This window comes from Bombyx mandarina, chromosome 19, assembly GCF_030267445.1.
Source record: "Bombyx mandarina strain Sakado chromosome 19, ASM3026744v2".
NCBI lineage: Eukaryota > Metazoa > Arthropoda > Insecta > Lepidoptera > Bombycidae > Bombyx > Bombyx mandarina.
This window is the reverse complement of record NC_143225.1, coordinates 8,539,266-8,560,777: the sequence shown is the minus strand read 5'-3', so window position 1 is coordinate 8,560,777 and position 21,512 is coordinate 8,539,266. Positions and strand designations below refer to the sequence as shown.

The window sequence follows — 21,512 nt, the reverse complement described above, 5'->3', positions numbered from 1 at the left end:
AGCGAGGGCGGGTCGCTAGTTATGGAATAAAAGAAAAATCCGATTTCAAAAAATTGTAGCAGACTATGTTATTAAAGAAATTGCAACGGAGGACGAAATTCGTGGTATTCAAATCGAACACTTTAAATTACAAATATATGTTTTGTTACTTTACTTGTCCCCGCTTAAAATACCTTTAATATTGCTTGTTATTAAAACCACTTTTACGGTCTAATCTCTCTAGAGCTTATTATTTTCATCATATTTCCGTCGGTAGTTACCACAATAATCAAGAGTCGAAACGAATAACACCTCAAAACCGTAAAGTATTCTAAACGTTGCATATAATAAACGCTAGATTAAACTGTAAAAATAGTGTCAATAAAAAAGATTACTTACCTTCCGCTTTTTAGTTCATATTTTAATGCAGTGATGTTAGGTAATGTTTTATTTAATAATTTATTTTACTGCATACTTTTTAGTTATTTGATTTCAAATGTACCTAACATTAAATCGTGTTCCATGTTGTACAATACAACGAGCAATTATAATTTTAATTATGTTGTATTATTTCCGTAAATACGCTTGACGAACATTATCCTTAGACAGTGAGGCAAAGCCACCGCATTCTTGACATACGCATACATCCAGAAAATGATTAGAGAACGAAGTAAAGTGATGCATCCATTTTTGGTTCGTCGGTTAAAATCAGACAGCGCATTAATATTTAAGAGCCTTAATGACTAACGTAGCAGTCCAACTAAAAAAGTTTTTTTCCAGAATGTAACAAGACCAGAAGCGATCGCTTCCCCCCGACAGCGCTAGCTAGTGATTAACTTCACTTTAATCCCGGTTTAAAACTTCCCGACAATGGCCTAGGCACACTCGCGGGCTGTATCCCACAAAAAACGCACGCTTCCTTTCCCCGCTGAGGATTTCGACAAATATTTTTATTACTAAACCAATGTTTGCGTTGCCCTCGTCAGCAAGGGTTGGATAAAACCACCATTCATTCGCCATCTTTCTTTGATTCCATTTCTAACCCATTTTTCATTCGAATATGAATAGAACAGCTGGCACGATCGATTGCGGAACGCTCTTTCCCTGTTTTTTTATGAATGCGTTACAAAATATCAAAGAGACGTATGCGATTAGAAAGAAAATACGGAAAAGAATCCAATTTTTTCAATACTGAATAATTTTCTTTGCACGTTTCTCTTATCGTTAGCTATAGCATGACTTAGGGCATAACCTACCTCCACGGATTTATGTAATAGTTAAATTATTACGCTTCATCTTAGCCTTTGTTAGTTCATCTCTACGCTGAAATAGCCTCTCAGAGTCTCAAGGCTATCAGCTTAGGTAGGGAGAAAAAAAAGTGAATCTTGATTCTGTAGTAATAGCTTGATGACAATACGATGTTATTAATTGTTTCTGTTGTTAAAATTATATTTCTACTATTAAGCTATAAGAAGATCCAAATAGTCTTAAAAATTAAAACAAAAGCAATGGTAATCCCGCACTGGGCGAAGACAATGCATCGCGCCGCCATAAAGCTGCCCCTCTCCCGCCGGGAGGCGCCATAACTGGGCCCCCCGCGCCTCAGCCGGATCCGGCGTCGCCACGCACGTGCGTGCTACTTGTCTCCACAACTCGACTTCCACTCAAACGAAACAATACCTTACTTCTTTCTGATAGATCTCATTTCTTTTCCTCAAAGATTCGGGGAGACGCTTTGCAATCTATTAGTCACCGTATCGCTTTACCATTAAATACATTTCGTTTTGCCGCGCCGCCTGCATTCCTCTTAATTCACAGCGATTGTGTTGTCGATGAATGTTTGAACTTTCGTGCCTTTTTTGATTAGCGGTTACGTTCCTGTTGTTGAATTATTAAACGAATTGTCCTTATGTAATTGACCGCTTACAAGAAAATATCATTGTATAGAAATGAACCCGCAAAATTATAATTTGCGTAATTACTGGTGGTAGGGCCTCTTGTGAGTCCGGGCGGGTGGGTACCACCGCCCTGCCTATTTCTGCCGTGAAGCAGTAATGCGTTTCGGTTTGAAGGGTGGGGCAGCCGTTGTAACTATACTGAGACCTTAGAACTTATATCTCAAGGTGGGTGGCGCATTTACGTTGTAGATGTCCATGGGCTCCAGTAACCACTTAACACCAGGTGGGCTGTTAGCTCGTACACCCATCTAAGCAATAAAAAAAAATATATATATATATTTTTTGAAATGATTTACAACCTCTTCATTCAAATGGCGTTCATTAAAAAGTTATTAATTTTTAAACGATTAATTACGAGTGCTAGTAATATTATAGAGGGGAGTTTTCTTGCTACTTAGTTTAACAATGTAGACTTGTCATTAACGAAATATCATCTAACCAGCATTATGCACCCCAACCTCATAACTGTTCCCTTGAGTATTGGTTCCTGATGAATGACTCAATAAATACCCATAAGGTACAACGAGACACGTTCGGAACATTCCGGGATATAAAAGTATTATTTTGTTAAGTAATTTATTACTTCTTCAGGTTGTAAGCGCACGGTTATTTTATGGGACCACTTGAATGTCCTCTAATCCCCAGTAGTGAAGGCACAAAAGAGGGTGTCGGTACCCATAATATAACTCCATAAACAGTAAAGAATTAAATTCTGATCGCAAGCACCTGTACAAATCTGTGTCTATAAATCGAGTTTTTGTATGAAGCTTTTTTTAAGAACTTTAAATAGATTCTTACAAAGTTCACGGGGGGTCCGGCTTTATTATGATATATTCAGCTTTCGTACACGGAAATTTAAATTTCATTTGATACAATAAATAGTGTTTCCTTGGAGCTTGTACAAAATCCATTCAAGTAATATTGAATGAGTCATCGGCCTTTGACTCAGAGAAATTTCCTGCAGCATCCAGTTTGTAGTTCGCAGCACGTTTCTCTGGCGCATACAACCGGTCTAGATAGATATAATGTGTATAACTAATCATTGAACCTGTATAGAAATCGTCGTATTTATCGTAAAATGTTTCTCCTGTTTCAATCTGTGAGTAGTAGAAAACTTTAATTCTAAGAAAATCAAAAGAACCTAATCTTATTATTACGATTTGTTACATAACGTGTGTTTAGAAGTCAACAAAGCTGAACATCATCATTATTCTCCTGCCCTGCTTCCCCAGTCAACTGGGGTCGTCACAACATGTTTCTCCTTCCATACTCTTTTATATCCTTTCATACTCTTTTTATTTATTTGTTTTTTATTACTTAGATATGTGGACAAGCTGACAGCCCACCAGATGTTAAGTGGACACTGGAGCCCATAGACATCTACGACGTAAATGCGCGCACCTTGAGATATAAGTTCTGAGGTCTCTAGTATAGTTACAATGGCTGCCCCGCCCTTTAAGCCGAAACGCATTACTGCTCACGGCAGAAAAAGGCAGTGCGGTAGTACCTAACTACGCGGACTCACAAGAGGTCCTACCACCAGTAATGACGCAAATTATAATTTTGCGGGTTTGATTTTTATTACACGATGTTATTCCTTCACCGTGGAAGTCAATCGTGAACATTTGTTGAGTAACTACGTATTTCGTTCGAAATATTAGTACCCGCCTGGGATTCGAACATCGGTGCATTGCTCAACACGAATGCACCCGGACGTCTTATCCTTTAGGCGACGATGACTATGAATACTATGACTATGAATGCTCCTATATCATATCCCATTTCTTCGCTCACTCCCCTCTTACAAATATCGTCTTTCACGCAGTCCGTCCATTTTTTCTTAGGTCTACCTTTTCCTCTACTTCTCTAAACAAAGCTGAACGTTAACTAGTAATTCTACAATATAGTTTTGAAAAAAGTGACAGAAGCCGATGAGCTGAAATCTTGATCTAGTGTACATCGATATGGGCACAGGAGTTCACGGATTGCTCGAAACTATACGTTTACCAGAGCCCTTAGATAGCACAACGCTAATGCGACCATCAAGCTTAGGATAGAAATCGATGTATGTATATAGTAGGAACCATCAACAGCCACCTTGCTCCTAATATGCGACACAGTATTGTTACACAGCACAACGAGGCTGATTAGAAAAATAATATTTTTTAACACATATTCGGTATCATTAAAAATTAATAAGTAATTAGCTGTGCATTCTTCGACCTTGGCATACGAAATAATATGCTACTGATTGCATGATGTGCATTTGTTAGGTAATAAAAACTAAACGTTTTGAGGTCGTCATGGCCTAAAGGATAAGGATGTTCGAATCCCGCAGGCGGGTACCAATTTTTCTAATGAAATATGTACTTAATAAATGTTCACGATCGACTTCTACGGTGAAGGATATCATGTAATAAAAATCAAACCCGCCAAATTATAATCTGCGTAATTACTGGTGGTAGGACCTCATGTGAGTCAGCACGGGTAGGTCTCACCACCCCGCTTATTTCCGCTGTGAAGCAGTAATGCGTTTCGGCTTGAAGATTGGGGCAGCCGTTGTAACTATACTTGAGACCTTAGAACTTATATGGCAAGGTGGGTGGCGCATTTGCGTTGTAAATGTCTATGGGCTCCAGTAACCGCTTAACACCAGGTGGGCTGTGAGCTCGTCCTTCTAAGCAATAAAAAAACGCAAATGTCCATTAAAAGGTATAATTTTCAGTCTTGTTAGGGGGCCAGCACATTCTCTTAGGTTGAGCCCCATGAGCTCACCTACCAGTCACAGCTTAGCTGAATAGCACCTTAGGCTATCAGCGAATAGATAAAGAAAAAAGTTGTCGTTAAGTAAAATTGATAATTAAAGTCATTTAGATAGTAGGTACTGACTCATCGGAGTACTAGAATTTTAAAATCGGTAACCTAATCCATTATTAAGTCATTGCGTGCTTCATTCACCATCTACAATAAAGCCTATTTCAACTTTTGAACTTTTTATCAACATTTATAGTTTCATAGGATTCTCTTCGGTTTTCGCGTGTCATAGACACTATTAAAACTATTTTTACGGTTTAATTTAGCGTTTTCGACTACTGTTTTATTATTTCAGACTTTTCTGATAATTTACAGTTTTCTTATTCACGGATGACTAAAGAGTCTTTATATATGTTTAATGATTTTCTATTTAATTGTTATCATAAAAATCAATTTTAACCTTGTTTAACATTCATCTACATTGTACTCATTCGATCATTTATGCCACCGGTGGCACAATAAAGTATTGAACTAGTCAAACTTAATGATCAATTTTCGATTAACAATACCAGACCGTCCCTTGTCATTATTTATTACCCTCGTAGATTAAATTTCAGCTTTATTGTCTCAAGATATGTCATTTGATATCGCATTAAATCCACCCCACGCCGTTCATTAAGCCAGATACTGCGGTCAGTTTGACCCTTCCAATTTCGTATAGAGTATCACATTACCAGTGAGGTGTTGACTCTCTCGCTACGAGTGTGCCCACATCAAACACTAAAACTGTTGCATTCTAATTAACTGAGTTAAATACGAACAAAACTTTAATAAGCATTACCGTAAGCTACACAGTTAAAAGCACTTTAAGCGTTTTCTTTGGTGCCCATTAGAATTTCGACGCATCACCTAAAAGCGATATGAGTGAAACAATAGACGGATACGTGGCAGGATATGCGGCCGACACATTCGCGTCTCGATGAATGACGTCAGCTATTTCCATTTCAACGCTATCCATTAAGAAATAAAAGGGAATTTCCGATTCACGAGGAAACATCGAAGGCATTGTCCGGGGCAGACAAAGTTCCGTGCGCTACGTTAAACATCGCGTGGATCGCTAATCCAAGCGTAACATTGCAAAACGCAGAACAAACTGCTTTGCTTTGTGTTGCACTAATGAGAGCCACGTGTCTGGCCCCCGCAATGCAGAATGCACAATAAAACAATGACGACAGTTGTGCTCTCTGGCTTTTATTCGAACAGGACTAACTGTCGCGTGACACTGTCCCGTTGTGGACTTACCGCGAAATTTACTCCTAGACTACTCTGTGTTTAGTGATTCTATCGAAAATGATAAATATACGATGTTTCTCGCGTTCCGCAACTTTATAGCGCGTATCCCGAATTCGTCATGAAAACTTTTTAAATTTTTTCCTACTTAAGCTGATAGCCTTGAGAGGCTATGTCAGCGTAACCCTAACTTGTAGGTGAGCTCACGGGGCTCAAGCCGGGAGTGTTGCTAACACTGGCCCTAGCAAGAGCAGTGCTTCGCAGATACCTACCACCGGATCCGAAACGCGACTCACTGAGAAGATCCGGCGTGAAACTCAGTGGGCTGTGTCTATGGGTTAGAAAAACTTTTAGCAACATTTCGATTCAATAAACCTTTTAAACGGCTCTACCAACACAAATCTTATAGTATCTTTTACAGTTTGGCGAATTTTAGACAAAACTAAAAACATCTTTAACAACTATCGCCGTAGTAAGATTCGACTGTTTTACAGATTGTCGCAGATTATAACTAAAAAAGAGACGGCTACTCTAAGGCTTAAGTAAAGGTTGTTTTAAACTGGAAATTTAAGTTATTTTAAATCATACTGTATAAAGTAATTCTTCACAAAAACATGGTTTTAAAATGTTTTGTGTAAATCTTAGTTACTGATGTTTTTGGTAACTTGAAACCAAATACTTTTAGAATTTTATATACGCCATAAAGTGAAGTTACTCGCAGAAATAAAGTTTTATAACGTGCAAAACTTTTATTATCAACATAGATTGCAAAAACATTCGATCAAACAGAACCAAAACAAAACCATGTGCCCTCTTTTATAACTGTAATCTCTCGGAGATAACTTTCTTCAAAGGATTTAAAGATCCTACGTCCTTAATGAGCTTTATCAAACCGTTCACGTCCGCTTTGAAGACATGACAGCTTTGACGTGAACACGAAAACTTTTGAATGGAGTGTTTGTTCCCGCGTTGTCGTCAAACAAAACAACGTAAACACTACAAACTCGGATGTACGACAAGAAACCGTAATAGGGGCCTATCGAGATCGACTTCGAATGTTATTATGTGTGTTATTGTACAGCGTTCCCTAAATTAAACACGTTTTCGGGGGGATTCTTGGTGGACTCACCTAATTGTGCGAAGACTTTCGGCCTGACGTTCTCTTGCCAGGCTGCGGCGGCGACGGCGATGAGTGCCGCGACCAGGACACAGCGAAACATGATCATGGCACTAGTCACAAGTCGACATCACTTGGAGATCACTCGCGTCACGCGGATCAGCGCAGTAAGAGCAGGCAAGGCGCTCGGCGGCCGGCGGCAGACTGGCGGGCAGGGGGCGAACACGGGGAACGCGCCTGCGCCACGGGCGCCCCGCGGTCTCGCATGCGTGGGGCTGCGGAGTGCGGACCTAGCACGTGACGCAGCCCTCCTCACCCGCAGCGCACCCTCCACGACCCTGGTACGTCATAATCGTGTTAAAAAAAAACTCCCTTGCATATCCTAATGAACGCCTAAACCTGCAATTACACTCAGCATGTATCCCCCAAAAGCATCGGAGTCTTTGTTTGTAAACGCCCCTTTAGCTAACTAGAGCTAGCTCTAGGTCTTTTAAAATGGCGGGATATTTCAAACTGTGTACGTTAAATTTGATCCACGAAAACTTGAATGTAGAGTCACGTGCGTAACCAAAGATCTCTTAGTTTTATAACTTGACTAAATTACTGCTACACAGGCCTTATAAAATGGCAGGAATGTTTTAAACAGTTAAACATCTCAATTACTTTGATAAATTTACAGCTGAATGTGGATAGAGTCGCGTGTATAACGCAAGGTCATGTCACCTTATTAATCATTGCGAAGCTTACTAAGTTACAATGTTAAGTATTTTCAAATAACGGGATATTTATAACTTTGCATATGAACTTTGAGCAATGAAAGCTGCAATGTAGAGTAACAAAATAAATACATAAAAAGATTTTACAACCTTAACGATTCTAGACTCGAAGAAATTATAGAGATAGCTCTAGGTCTTTTCAAATATCGTGGATATTTCAAACTATGCTGGAATGTAGAGTCGTGCACCTTAATGGTTCAAAATTACAATCTTGCAAATGCATCTTCTCTTTTTTAAGCTATATTTAAATAAATAATAGTTTTACGAAGTAACTTTATTTATCTAAACATTGAAAGTCAGCTTTTATTGACAAAACGATTTCAACATGATGTAATATTGATCATAAAACTTATTAAGTTTTCAAACACAAGTAAGATCATATTTTTCGTTTAAAATTTGAAAGCATGTATTCCGAAACATCTTATCCCAAAAAAGTGTAAAAAAGTACAATCAAATTTGAATCGAGAATGACAGCGCGCTCATTATTGTCAATTAGATAAAGTTGTCTCACGTGACTTAATTTTATTCTGAACTCGGTTTACTTCAGGTGACTTTTAATGGTAAACCATCCGAAAACTATACTATTGTTAACATATTATCATACGAAGTAATTTAAAACCAGTCATATTCTGGTCGGAGGTTTGGGTCTAGCTATTAACCAAAAAGATGGCAAAAAACTAACAGTTCACTTGGTGTGAAATAAACACTCGTGCAGACAACGTGAATGCGGTGACGGTAGGGCGCCCGTAGGAATACATACCACCATCCTACCTATTCCTGCTGCAAGGCCACCGTGCATTCCGATTTGAAGGGTGGAACACCACAATAGAATTTACCATGCATTCCAATCTGAAGGGTGAAACAAAACAACAGAACTAAGTTGAGATTTCGTCATCACATCTCATGGTAAGTGATAGTTATTCACCTTGCTATATCTATGGCAGTTAAGTAAGTCTATCTACAACAAACCTCTTTATTTAAAATGTACTGAACCATAGCTGCTCCATCCCGCAAACCGGAACGCATGACTGCAACTGCACCCCCGCATTTTTAGTGGCCTCACTTGTTTTCCTAGCTCGGTCCCTAATTTCCATGTAAAGTTCTGACTAGGACTCATTGGTACGTGTAGGTAGCACCGACCTGCCTATTTCTGCCACGAAGCAATCGAATGATTAGCAAAGTAATAGGGCCGTTGTACAAATGCAAGACAAATGAGACTATAACGTTTACTTTGTCTCAAGGTTGACAGCATTCACATTTGGTGTCGATAGGATCCGGCCTGCACCAATTGCGGTTTTAAATCAAATCAGTTTTTATTCTAGTAGACCTTTACAGGCAAACATAGAGATAATCATAAACCACCTATTATGAAAGCAAATTTCAAGGCTTACTGCTTTTCAAACATAGTATTATGTCCCTTATGCTATAACTACGTTTTATAGTTTTTTTATTCCTAATATGGACGAGTTCACAACCCACCTGATGTTAAGTGGCTACCAGAGCCCTTAGTCATGAAGAACGTAAATTCCGCCACCCACCTTTAATAATGAGTAGGAAGTCTCAGATTAACAGTATAATGACCGACGATATATGGTTGGGCACCATTAAAATCGAAATGCACTACTGTTTGGTGGCAGAAATAGATAGGAATTGTGCATCATTATTATCTCAGCCTATTCACTGCTGAATATAGGCCTCTCCAATTTATGTCCGTTGCCACCTGCTTCCAACGAGACGCATAGGCAATGTACAAGACAATCAATTGTTAAAGACATTCTAAAACAGCAGCTCATTATCTGCACCCCTGAAATCGCTGATGTCCATGAGGTACAATGACTCCTTAACTTCAGGTGGGCTGTATGCCCGTCTGCCTACAATGAGAACAAAAAAACAGTATATAAAATATTACACAAATTAGAAGAGTGTAATAAGTGTGTAATATTAGTGTGCATTACAATATTACAGAAATTAGAAGAGACAGGTCTGCATTACATTACATCAACACATCTGCCCGTTTCAATTAATGAAAATGCAATCCCAATCAAACATTATAAAATACAATCAAGGGAATATCAACAAAAAAAAAACATTATGAGCTAAGAGCGATACGGCAGATTAATTAATAAAGCGTGCTATATTTTTTATTTATTTTGGTTCCGTATCAAAGTACCCCGAGTAGGGTCGGCAGAATGCATTGTGCTAGGTCCGTGTGAAAATCAATAAAATAAACATTTTGCGCGACTTCTTCGGCGGGAACGGCACGATGTACACGAAAATCGAAATACAAATAAATAGGGGACGACTATGTTTATTCAATGTCAACTTGACCGGAGTTTATTTGGATAACGTACAAACTTATTTTATGTTCTGATGATAATAAAATTTGAATCGTATATTTTTTAATATGGAATGCGTTAATACAATCATTTCTTTATTTGTATACTACTGCTGCTATCGATTAAGAAGACAAAAATGGATTAATTTTTTTATTTGCTATAATTTATTTATCTTTTTTTATCTTATTTATAAAACGAGCCAACAATTATTTTAATTAATAGGCGACTGTATTCTGTATTCAACATTGTTGTATTATATTTTAGTGCCTGCTTCATTGTTACATAATGGTTTATAGATAGGTAAATAAAGTTTATTAACAGCTCATCTTTAAATTAAGAGCTAGAAAATTTCGTGGCACTCATGATAACTAATCTGCATACTTTTTTACATAACAAGTTACTTTTTAGTATAATTAACCCACTAATAATTTAATATATCTATTTCGCTCATAAAAAAATAAGATCCATTAAAAGTCTACATAGTATGAGTAGAATTGGTTCATTGCTAATTCAATTTGTTAAAATTTAACAAACTTCACATAGGAAAAGTTCAGTGAAATTTTAAAGTAAATGAAAACGATTTCAAGGCTCCGAAGTAACAGTACAAAAAGTACGCTTTGAATCTTCGAGCCTCGTGATCCAATTAGAATAGAACATAATAATAATAATTCATTGCTTCGTAGAAACCGATACCGTAACTCGAGATTTTGTACAAAATAATGACCGTATTATTTTGTCTTATAATAATATTATAATACTTATTTTCATTCTCATTACATTCCAATGTTACTGGAACGATTTGAGGGAGGGTATGGAGCCCTTAGACATCTGCAACGTAAATGCGCCACCCACCTTGAGATATAAGTTCTAAAGTCTCAGTATAGTTACAACGGCTGCCCCGCCCTTCAAACCGAAACGCATTGCTGCTTCACGGCAGAAATAGGCGGGATGTTGGTACCCATCCGTGCGGACTTACAAGAGGTTCTACCACCAGTAGAATAGGGGTTAGGGCAAAATTTAGCTTTTAATCAAGTAAGAATGAAATCTGATCAAGAAAATGAATGAATGGTCATTTGGAACAAATCCGCCACCGATGGTCACAAGAATATCTTAATAGAACTAACTACGTAGTATTGACTATAAGTTTCGCACACTTAGACACCTTAACATTAGATGGCCCGTGGCTGTCCATATATCCAAATAGACGGATATACACAAATACAAACAGATCAACAAAGCATTGACTATTACGACGGCACGCTATGTAATTATGGCGTAGTGTTAATCCGTTGCAAGTTAAACTATATACTGTATACTTACATACGTATTGTTATAGGTTGATTTTTCAATTATGAAAGCTTAATATTGGATAAAACGCAATAAATCAATCAGTTTTATGATTACATTCGAACGAATAAAATAATTAAACTATTCCACTTATATATTTGGTCAGTTTCCAATTTACATCTGATGATCGGAGCATGCGAATTTAGTTTAAAAAATTGAATGCAAATGTAATCTGTAATCTCTAGTGTTTGTCCTGGCTAGTTCATATGAAAGTTATTTTTTATTACTCAATTTTCAGTCTAGAGCAATTAAACGCCGCCTTCCTTACAATTCGAACAGAATAAGGAAATTTGTGCTTATTAAAATTTAATAAAGCTCATGAACTTGGTGTTAAATTGGTTCATCGTTTTTTTTTCATCAATCAGTTAATAATTACCTGTCTTAATAATTCGAAAATCTGTATTAAAACTATTAAACAAAAGGTGAATTCTTTCCAAAAAATACCTTATTTTTAATAACCTGCTAATGCGACTGAGTCTTCGACCTCCTCCAGCTGACCAGCTCAGTGGATTTTCATTGGACTCCGGTGACAATAAAAAATCAAATAAGCTGTGCATGTAGATAGTTAATAAGTTAATAAGCTATACTAATATATAAATCTACAGTGGTTTTTACGGATGTTCCGTTATAACTACTGAACCATGCATCCGATTGACTTGAAACTTGGTATTCATGTAGAAATGTACTTAATGGATAGGCTAATGTTTATATGAGTGTTGGACTCCCTAATAATAATGACAATAAATAATAATGTTCATTTTAAATGCCCAGCGAATCGGTCGGGTACACCTAGTAGGTACGGTACATAAATAAAATAGTACATAAGTTAACTCGTAGCTTATAATTAAGACTTAAAAATAGTGTGCACTAAAATATATTAAGAAAATAAAGTTTATCTCGTGACTGCATTCGTATTCAAAGCAGAAGAAAGAATTAGTTGAACAAAAACGTGTCTTTCATAATATTACGCCGGCCGGCGTTCGTATTTCTTAAGACCTCAATTGTTTTGAGACTCGAGACAAATACAAGCAAGCAATTATGCAAGCACACTAACAAAACAATTTTTGAGGTAAAACGCAATAAGTTTCTCTCTTAACAAACTTTCAATCTATCTAAATTAACTTCAAAAGACTGAAAACTAATCATTGCGCCTAGGCTATAAAACCAAATTCCAATATAAACTTAATACAGTAATTATCATGATTTATTATTATTATCAGTACTACAGTTATGGTTACATATTATTCGAGATAAATAATTATTTATTTATATGTTAAGTTTATTTTCCATTTGAATTCATGGCCTCAAAATATCGAATAGTTCCCGACATTAACAGCGGCAACCAAGGCAATCGTCTTTGACCCAAAACCGTAATTACTACTAAAACGTTGAGTGCTACACTTAAGAAATCTAGAAAAGATATTGTGGTATTGTCCTACAGACCCTGTTTTGTAGATAGCGACTAAATACACTCCTTTGCCACTTGTTGATTACTGTTGCTTTTGCTCAGCCACAAAGATTAGTAAGCGCTAAAATATAATCGACTAACTGATGGTGGAGCGAATAACCAGCTAATTTCTGCAGCGACCCATTTGACGCCATAGCTGTGTTACTAACACTTCAACTACGGTATGATGGTATCACGGCTTTGGCCGTAAGTGAATTGGTCACAGTCTGGAACGTGCGTCGCCGCCAATCAAAAACGACAAAAAGTACAGTTTCTTTGTTTTTATTCTCGCATAGATCTTGACAAATGAAATCAGAATTGTATAATATAAACCAAATAATGTCCAAAGTAGTGGCGCTCTAATTCCACCCACGTTAATTTAAATAAAAAATGTATAATTTTATATATTGTACCATGTATTCGAGGCTCATCAGACACAATTGTATCAAAGGTGGGTCAGGTCATACATAACAAATATAGAGATAACAAAATATATTTTTGAATAAAATTTTCTTGTCAAGTTGTTTGTCCGTGATAAGCTTCTCAACTAATGAACCGACTTTAGTGAAACGGCACACACTGTATGTAGATTGGTCCAACTTGAGAAATAGGATAATTTTTTGACCTCAATTTATAATAGGATTATTTTTATTGCAAATTATTTACTTATACGTTTCATTTATGCTACAATATATATTTAAGTAAATAACAATATCTATTTATCTATGGATTCTGTATGTACTAAACCGTTGATCCGATTTTAATGAAACTAGAGGTCCCGCAGTAGTCGAAATTCGACTATAATTAATTGAAATTGTAAGTTTGCACACTATTATGATTGTATTTTATACTTCTATAATCACAAATTTCGCCAAGACTACACTCTAAAAAATATTAACAAAGACAAACAATATTTAATCTCAATTTGACAACAGACGTCAAGAACAAAAGATTGACAATAAATAGTAGGTATGCATGCGTGTGTGCGTCAAATACATGGTATGTAGTGTGTGTAATGTTTTCTTTATTGATTTAATGTATCTTTTATGCGTCCGAGCTCACAGTCCAGGTGTTAAGTAGTTACTGGAGCACATAGACATCTACAACGTAAATGCGCCACCGACCTTGAGATATAAGTTCTAAGGGCTCAGTATAGTTACAACGGCTGCCCACCCTTCAAACTGAAATGCACTACTGCTTCACGCCAGAAATAGGCGGGGTAGTGGTACCTACCCGTGCGGACTCACAAGAGGGCCTACCACCAGTAATTACGGAAATTATAATTTTGGGAGTTTGAATTTTATTACATGATGTTATGCCTTCACAACATTTGTTAAGTACGCATTGCATTAGAAAAATTAGTACCCACCTACGGGATTCAACACCGTTACATCGCTAATTGGGAATGCACCGGACGCCTTATCCTTTAAGCCGCGACGACATTTACAACAAACTCAAAAAAAGGGCCGAATTATCCTCGAAATATAAATCTCACAATAGAAAAATGTAAAATCCAAAACAATAAATAATACAAAGCATTAGCGAAAGGACAAAGGGACGTCTGTCTCCGTAACGTTTCCTTTTGATTTGTGGCAAAGAAAACGACCAAGGGTGATTTTCTACCCAAAAATACTGTTGTTTTAAACATGTTTTCTGTTGACGTCTGAAATAATCCGAAATGAATATCTAGACCGTAATTTAGGGCGAATATTAAAATCGCCGATGTAAGACGGACTTTTATCTACTTGATTTATGGACATGACAGTTTTGCGTTATATAAAAGTGCTAGCCTTGATGGTCGCCGGTCCTTAAAACTAGATTTTTTGCTCAGTATTTTTGGTCATCAAAAGAAAAATGTTTTGCAATAAAACAGTTATCTTTGAATTTAGAAAACTCATCATAACTATACATGTTTTGTTGATTCCCTCAAAGTAGACATTATTAAAGTTTGTAGTAAACAAACTTCTTTCGTACACATGAACCCGTCATTTTTAACACTAAACTCGAGATTCTCAAACAGAAAGAAACAATAATAAAGCTATAGATTTGGCTTATGTCATTATTTACAGTAGTCCTCTGTACATATACCATCAAATAGCTCGGCTGTGGGCGTAGGGTGCCACAAAAAGACGTGCTTTTATGAGGATAGCTCCAACCGAAACTCAAATAGGCGTTTGGTTGGAACGATGAGAAACTTTTGATCTCGGCTTAAAACGGCCAGAGTTAATACTCGTAATGTACGTTAAAAAGGTTCAGTCATTCTGTATACACCATGAGCCTTGAGGTACAACCGTACGTGTTATAGTTTAATGTTTTTTTCTTGCATAGAACTCACAGCTTACCTAACAACGAATATTCAACATAATAATCCTTAGCCACGACACATGAAGTCTTGACTGCTTTTCATTAATGACTATCGAACCGTTAAATCAAAACTGATTGTTTCAGGGTTCGAAAAAAACATAAACGATACCATTTAGTCACAGACTCAATCTACTAGAGACACCTACCGGTGAGATCTCCTCATAAATAATGTTTTAGAAACTTAAAAAATAACAGAAAAGAAAATACAAAGGTTGTATTAAATAAATAAAATTTATCTCAGCTAGCGATATCATTCAATAAATTAAATCGAGAATATAGGTTCGAAGTCGGAGCGCCGGTAACATACAGACTGATGTAGTAAAGCGACAGAACTGCAACAACAAAAAAAACGATAGATGCAGCCAATCAATCTACATTTACAATCATATGAGTATAGACCCAGCACATAGTTTGATGGAAAAGATTGATACTATTACGTGTTTCTATACTATAGTCTTTCTTCTTTACTTAAACGCTTATTTATATAAAAATATTTGTTATATATTAAATATATATAATACTTAAAGCCTACATGGGTAAATACCACCATCTTACTTATCCGTGCCACGAAGTCATGCGCTTTCCTTTAAGGTATGGGACAGCCGTTATAGAAAAAAAATCTCATATTTCAAAGTCGACGTTCTCAAATTGCGATATCTATAGGCTCCAGTAGATGAACACCACGAGAGACGTGTAAGCCTGCTCATACAGCTAAGTAACAAAAATATCTATGGTAATGAAAAATAGATTCGTGCTTTGAATAAATATCAATTTTTTTCTTATTTCATCTGTTTCAGACTTGTTCTCCTAGGGGAAAATAATAATTTGGGGCCGTTAAATCTGGAACGCTTAGTGTCATCATATACGTAACGTATTTTTTTTCCTACCTATTCTAACCTCGAGGGCTTATTCTACATTCACCGAATTAGTCGGTGAGCTCATGGGGCCCAAACCTGACGTCGTTGCTAACACTAACCCTAACAAGAGCCGTGCTTCGCAGAATCTACCACCGGATCGGAAACGCGACCCACTGAGAAGATCCGACGAGAAACTCAGTGAGCTGTGTGTGGGTTAACGTAACGTAAACTGTGTTTGTTATGTATTAAATTGTCATTGATAGTTGTAACGTGACGTCAAGTAACTCTAATTAACTAAACAGTCCAAATTATCCTTAAATACTTAGTCGTTTATTTACGTAAATATAACATGATCTTGACAGACGTTAAATAAAATCTCAAGTATCAAAACTATCCGTTTCGCTATACAGTTCATCAATGGAATCGAACTGCTCCTGCGAATAGTTTAGAAAAGACTTCATTTGATATATGCAGAGGGTAACTCCAATAACGTATACGAAAACTGATTCTCTCCGGTCTGGCCCTTTTATTGACATAAATACATTTGCAGACACGTTTCATCTTGTTACCGGATAAATCAATGAGACAACATTTGCACAGGGAATACAATGATAATAGAGATTGTTGGACAAAACTGATTGGAATTAATTTAGAATCGCCCTAATAGAATTCCGAATTCAAATAATTATTGTCGATCCAATACAATAAAAGAACATGAATTTTTCATTCGAAAGAATTTGATTCAAGAGCTAAGTAAATTTAAGGTAATATAGTTTGTTTTAATCAGGTTCTATGAGTCGGCTAAGCCCTTAACGGACAGGCTCGTCATACACCCTACTACTTTCATATTACTTACTAGCTGACTTCGTAGTGCCTCAATCGGTAAATAAAAGTCCTAAGCTCTTGTATAAAATAAACTTAAAACAAACAAAAGGAATCAGGATTCAGGATATTCAGGATATTATCAAAATAACTCTTCTACTCATATCTGTTCATAAAATATTTATAACTACTGATACCATGCACCCCACGCTTTTTTTTACAATAAAACCATTTTTTCTTACACTATTTTTAGTTCAAATTTATTAAAATTTATTTTCTCTTTTTTAGTTAGGTTTGCTATAAAAGCGTATTTTGTTAGTTTTTTTAAACTATTATTTATTTTTCATTTTTTAGTTGAATATCAATTTTTTCTTCAATTATTATTATTATTTTTATATAGAATTGTCATCGGTCCTTAATAACTATACCAAATTTCGAGTTAATCCGACGTTTTGAAGGGGGTCAAAACCATGTTCAAAGATTCCGTTACAAACATACATACGTCTGAAGCTAACAAAAGCGTATTAATAATAAATAATAGTAGTTATTATCAAAAATTAAAGTTCCGTCGATAAATTCAACTTCAATCAACTGTGATCATACAGATGAACTCTACTCCATGCCATTAGGTGTCTCAATCGAAGAAGCTAAGATCGTTTCCTTAGTAACTATACCAAATTTCGAGTTAATCCAAGATTTTGAAAGGGGTCAAAATCATATTCAAAGATTCCGTTACAACCATACATACGTCTGAAGCTAACAAAAGCGTATTAATAATAAATAATAGTAGTTATTATCAAAAATTAAAGTTCCGTCGATAAATTCAACTTCAATCAACTGTGCTCATGCAGATGAACTCTACTCCATGCCATTAGGTGTCTCAATCGAAGAAGCTAAGATAGTTTCCGATGAAATTTATAGGTATAAAATTGAATTGACGGGTAGCCGCCGCGCCGGGACGAGCTGGCGTGAAATTATCTCGCCAAGTGCAACATCGTAGATTAAGTGGAGTCTATCCTTGCACCCGAGAGGACTTGCATAGAATCAAGAACCGAGCACTTTCTTCAAATTATCTCCAGAAGTAGTCAGTTTGTCTTTAGACTTTGTTTTAAAGTCCAACACTCTCGTGAACTAGAAAACGTTAAGTTAATTTTAATCGAGCTATTTCGAAGGCACGTCACGCGACCGATAAATTTGGATCAACCATGCTTATCAATTAATAATTGATGTCTGGCCTTCCAACAGTGAAAACACATTATAAAAAACTTTAAATTACATTGAAACCCAGTTCATCCATTAATTAATTATAACACTTTCACACTGTATTGAAAACGTTATCTTAACTCTTCACACACTTGCAACTTTTGTTTTTCTTAGTAGGCAACCCTTAGAATAACCGGAGAGATCGATTGCCCCACTTTATAAAGAAAATAAACACACAGGAAAAGTGGCGCCAGTTAAGCATTTTATAGTGGCGTGATAAGACGGAGGCTCAAATATATTCTGTCGATAGTTTTATACTTTAGTAGCGGCATCGCCTTTTACGTCATAAGACTTAATCCTTTGCCAATATTTATTTAGTACAATATCTTTAGAGGAAATCGTATGAAGCATCGTAAGCGGGACCATAGTAAAAAATTCATCTAAATGTAATTCTACTTCACTGTTGTAATTAGTTTCGTAAAACGCTTTTCAGTCAAGAGTAGCAAGAATAAATAGACGGCTGAAGTCTATCCAGACTGAGGCATTTGTTTTATAGATTTTAGCTTCATCAGACCCTACAAAGGGATTAGGTTTATAGCTTCAATAAACTCTGACGACTTTGCGACCAAGCTAGTCCTATACTTTATTACTTAAAGAGTAATGAGTTATTTTATTTTAATATGTATGTTTTTTTTTTCAGTGCATAAATAAAATGTCACTGTCTCTTTTTTCAAGTTTCATGGTTTGAAAAAAGAAAATATAAAATATTGTTCGTAACCTGAAAGTTATTTCAATTACAATTTTGATCCATGAGCTTCCATGAGCATCGGGAATAAAAACAAGTAATGACTAAAAGAATATATTTTCATTTAAGATACTGACCTAATGATATTAAAATAAGATTAAGGTTTTAGCTAAGTCCATAAATAGGTACATTAAATCTAGTGGTACTTCTAAAGATTAGTTAATATTCATAGCACGATGTCTTTCACACTCTGGTTGGGTTGTAATTCCACAAAATCAAATTAACGTGTCTGCTTTCTCGTTTTTCTAAGAAAACTTGTGTTTTAGCTCTCAGATAACTTGGTTAATTAAATTTTGCATTATTTTTCGTCGGAGGAAGGTACTCCTTCCACCTGAGTTGAATTGCACGTTGCGTGTTTTATTATGACCAAATTCTATGAAACCTATTTTCGCAGCATTCTGTTCAATATGAATACATCTGATCTACTTAATTTGTTTTATATCTGTTAAATAATGACTACATATTTTGGCGTGTAAATACGACAAAATGAACTGTACCGATATTTATGTGAATTGAATGACAAAAAACACAATTGAAATATTATATATTTGTCGACATTCACGACGAAACTGTTCCATATTAAATTATGAAACACGGTCTTATCGTGACCATTATATGTGTCATGTGTTATTTTCACAATTACAAATTACTTTTTACGATCACAGCACTCATCGCCGTTGTGGAGTTCATCCGTACGACTTAGAAGCACTTACAGATCGTGCAATGCGTTTCCAGAGGTAATTTTTCCACTGTACTAATATATAGCTCTAGAATTGTACTGGTGGTACAGTAATGCGTTTCGGTTTGAAGAGTGTGGCAGTCGTTGTAACTATACTGAGACCTTGGAACTTATATCTCAAGGTGGGTGGCGCATTTACGTTGTAGATGTCTATGGGCTCCAGTAACCACTTAACACCAGATGGGCTGTGAGTTCGTCCACCCATCTAAGCAATAAAAAAAAACTCGCACGGTATTCTCTAAGCACGAAGTAAAGTAAAATACTAGGTTAAAGACAACTTAAGAAAGTAAAAGAGATTACATTTAAATAGATTAAGAATACTAAATACGTAATAATTTAAGCACACTAAATTAATACACAAATACGAAAGGTACTTTAAGCCACGCGAGCCACGACTTTGCTGAGAAACGAATTATAAAATCAATGTAATTGCGAGTCACAATCTTGTGATGCGATTATCCGGAGTCGGGTAGTTCCCAAAATAGAGTCTGAGCTAAGGAAGGGTTAATAAGGGGATGCTGTTAATTTCGCTCCGGTGAAAGCATGAAAGGGTTGCCAATTAAAAATTAAAGTTTTCAAGAGTTTCTTGCTTTTACCAGAATGCGACATCTGTGCAGCATTGTCGTGATTGTCATCGGTCATTGTGTCCTCTCATACTTTAGATCGAGATTCGAGACTGATGGATCTATGATACTGCTGAGAGCTCTCTTCAAACCACGTTTGAGAAGAGAAGTAACATCGTGTAAGGGAATTTATTCTGGCAGATAAATAAATTCAACTAGGTCCATTTCAATCAGTCAGTTTACTGGTGGTAAGACCTCTTGTGAGTCCGCGCGGGTGGGTACCACCGCCCTGCCTATTTCTGCCGTGAAGCAGTAATGCGTTTCGGTTTTAAGGATAGGGCAGCCGTTGTAACTATACTTGAGACCTTATAACATATATCTCAAGGTGGGTGGCGCATTTACGTCGTAAATGTCTATGGGCTCCAGTAACCACTTAACACTAGGTGGGCTGTGAGGTCATCCATCCATCCAAGAAAAAAAAAAAGTCATCTATTTTGTATAACAGAATGTCGACAATCATATTTCGTACAAATTAAATACAATTAGAAATTGTATGCAAACGCGCCGGTTACATTTCCGTCCGAGAATTAACGTAAAAGTTAAATCACAGGTCAACGAACAGGAATCTTGGGAGTAACCGTATTACCACCTCGGGGAGGACTTCAAAGCGACTCATTAGTCAGTAAACATAGTCTAGGATGGAGGGAATAACGGCTACTCATTACTTAGCCTCGATTCAAGGAAACAAGACGCCGTCTATATTTAAGGACTACCTACATGCTTTGACTACAATTTCACAGAGTTTTTTTCGTTCTTTACCACCGCCGCTCTCTAAGCTGGTGGTACCGTGAAGACTAATAACAGACTTGTAAACGTTCAAGATAAAAGACTGTTTACAAAAAAAATTACCTTGTAAATTGAAAATTGTAATTGTAAATTGAACCACAAAACAGTTGTATGACTGCAATTGCACCGAGTGTCGTGCCTATTAGATATTTGAAGCTTCAATTTAATTATTTGTAATTGAATACTATCCAATGGCCACACGACTTCTGCACCAACTTGCAGAAGCAAGCAGCGGGGCGTCAGGGAGAACGTTTCTCTCCCGAGAAACAACCAGTCATTCACCGTTAGGCGGGATAAGGAATTACCCCC

General features: G+C 36.5%; 1 protein-coding gene across 4 annotated transcripts in view; it reads right to left on the bottom strand.

Moving 5' to 3' along the window:
- Sema1a (semaphorin 1a) overlaps window positions 1–21,512 on the bottom strand; it is a 461,552-nt gene that overhangs the window by 416,601 nt on the left and 23,439 nt on the right. For all 4 annotated transcript variants that reach the window (XM_089735294.1, XM_089735292.1, XM_089735293.1 and 1 more), the window contains exon 2: window positions 7,111–7,436. In XM_089735294.1, coding sequence (XP_089591420.1) covers window positions 7,111–7,207 — 97 coding nt within the window. In that variant the 5' untranslated portion in view covers window positions 7,208–7,436. The remainder of the gene's footprint in view (window positions 1–7,110; window positions 7,437–21,512) is intronic.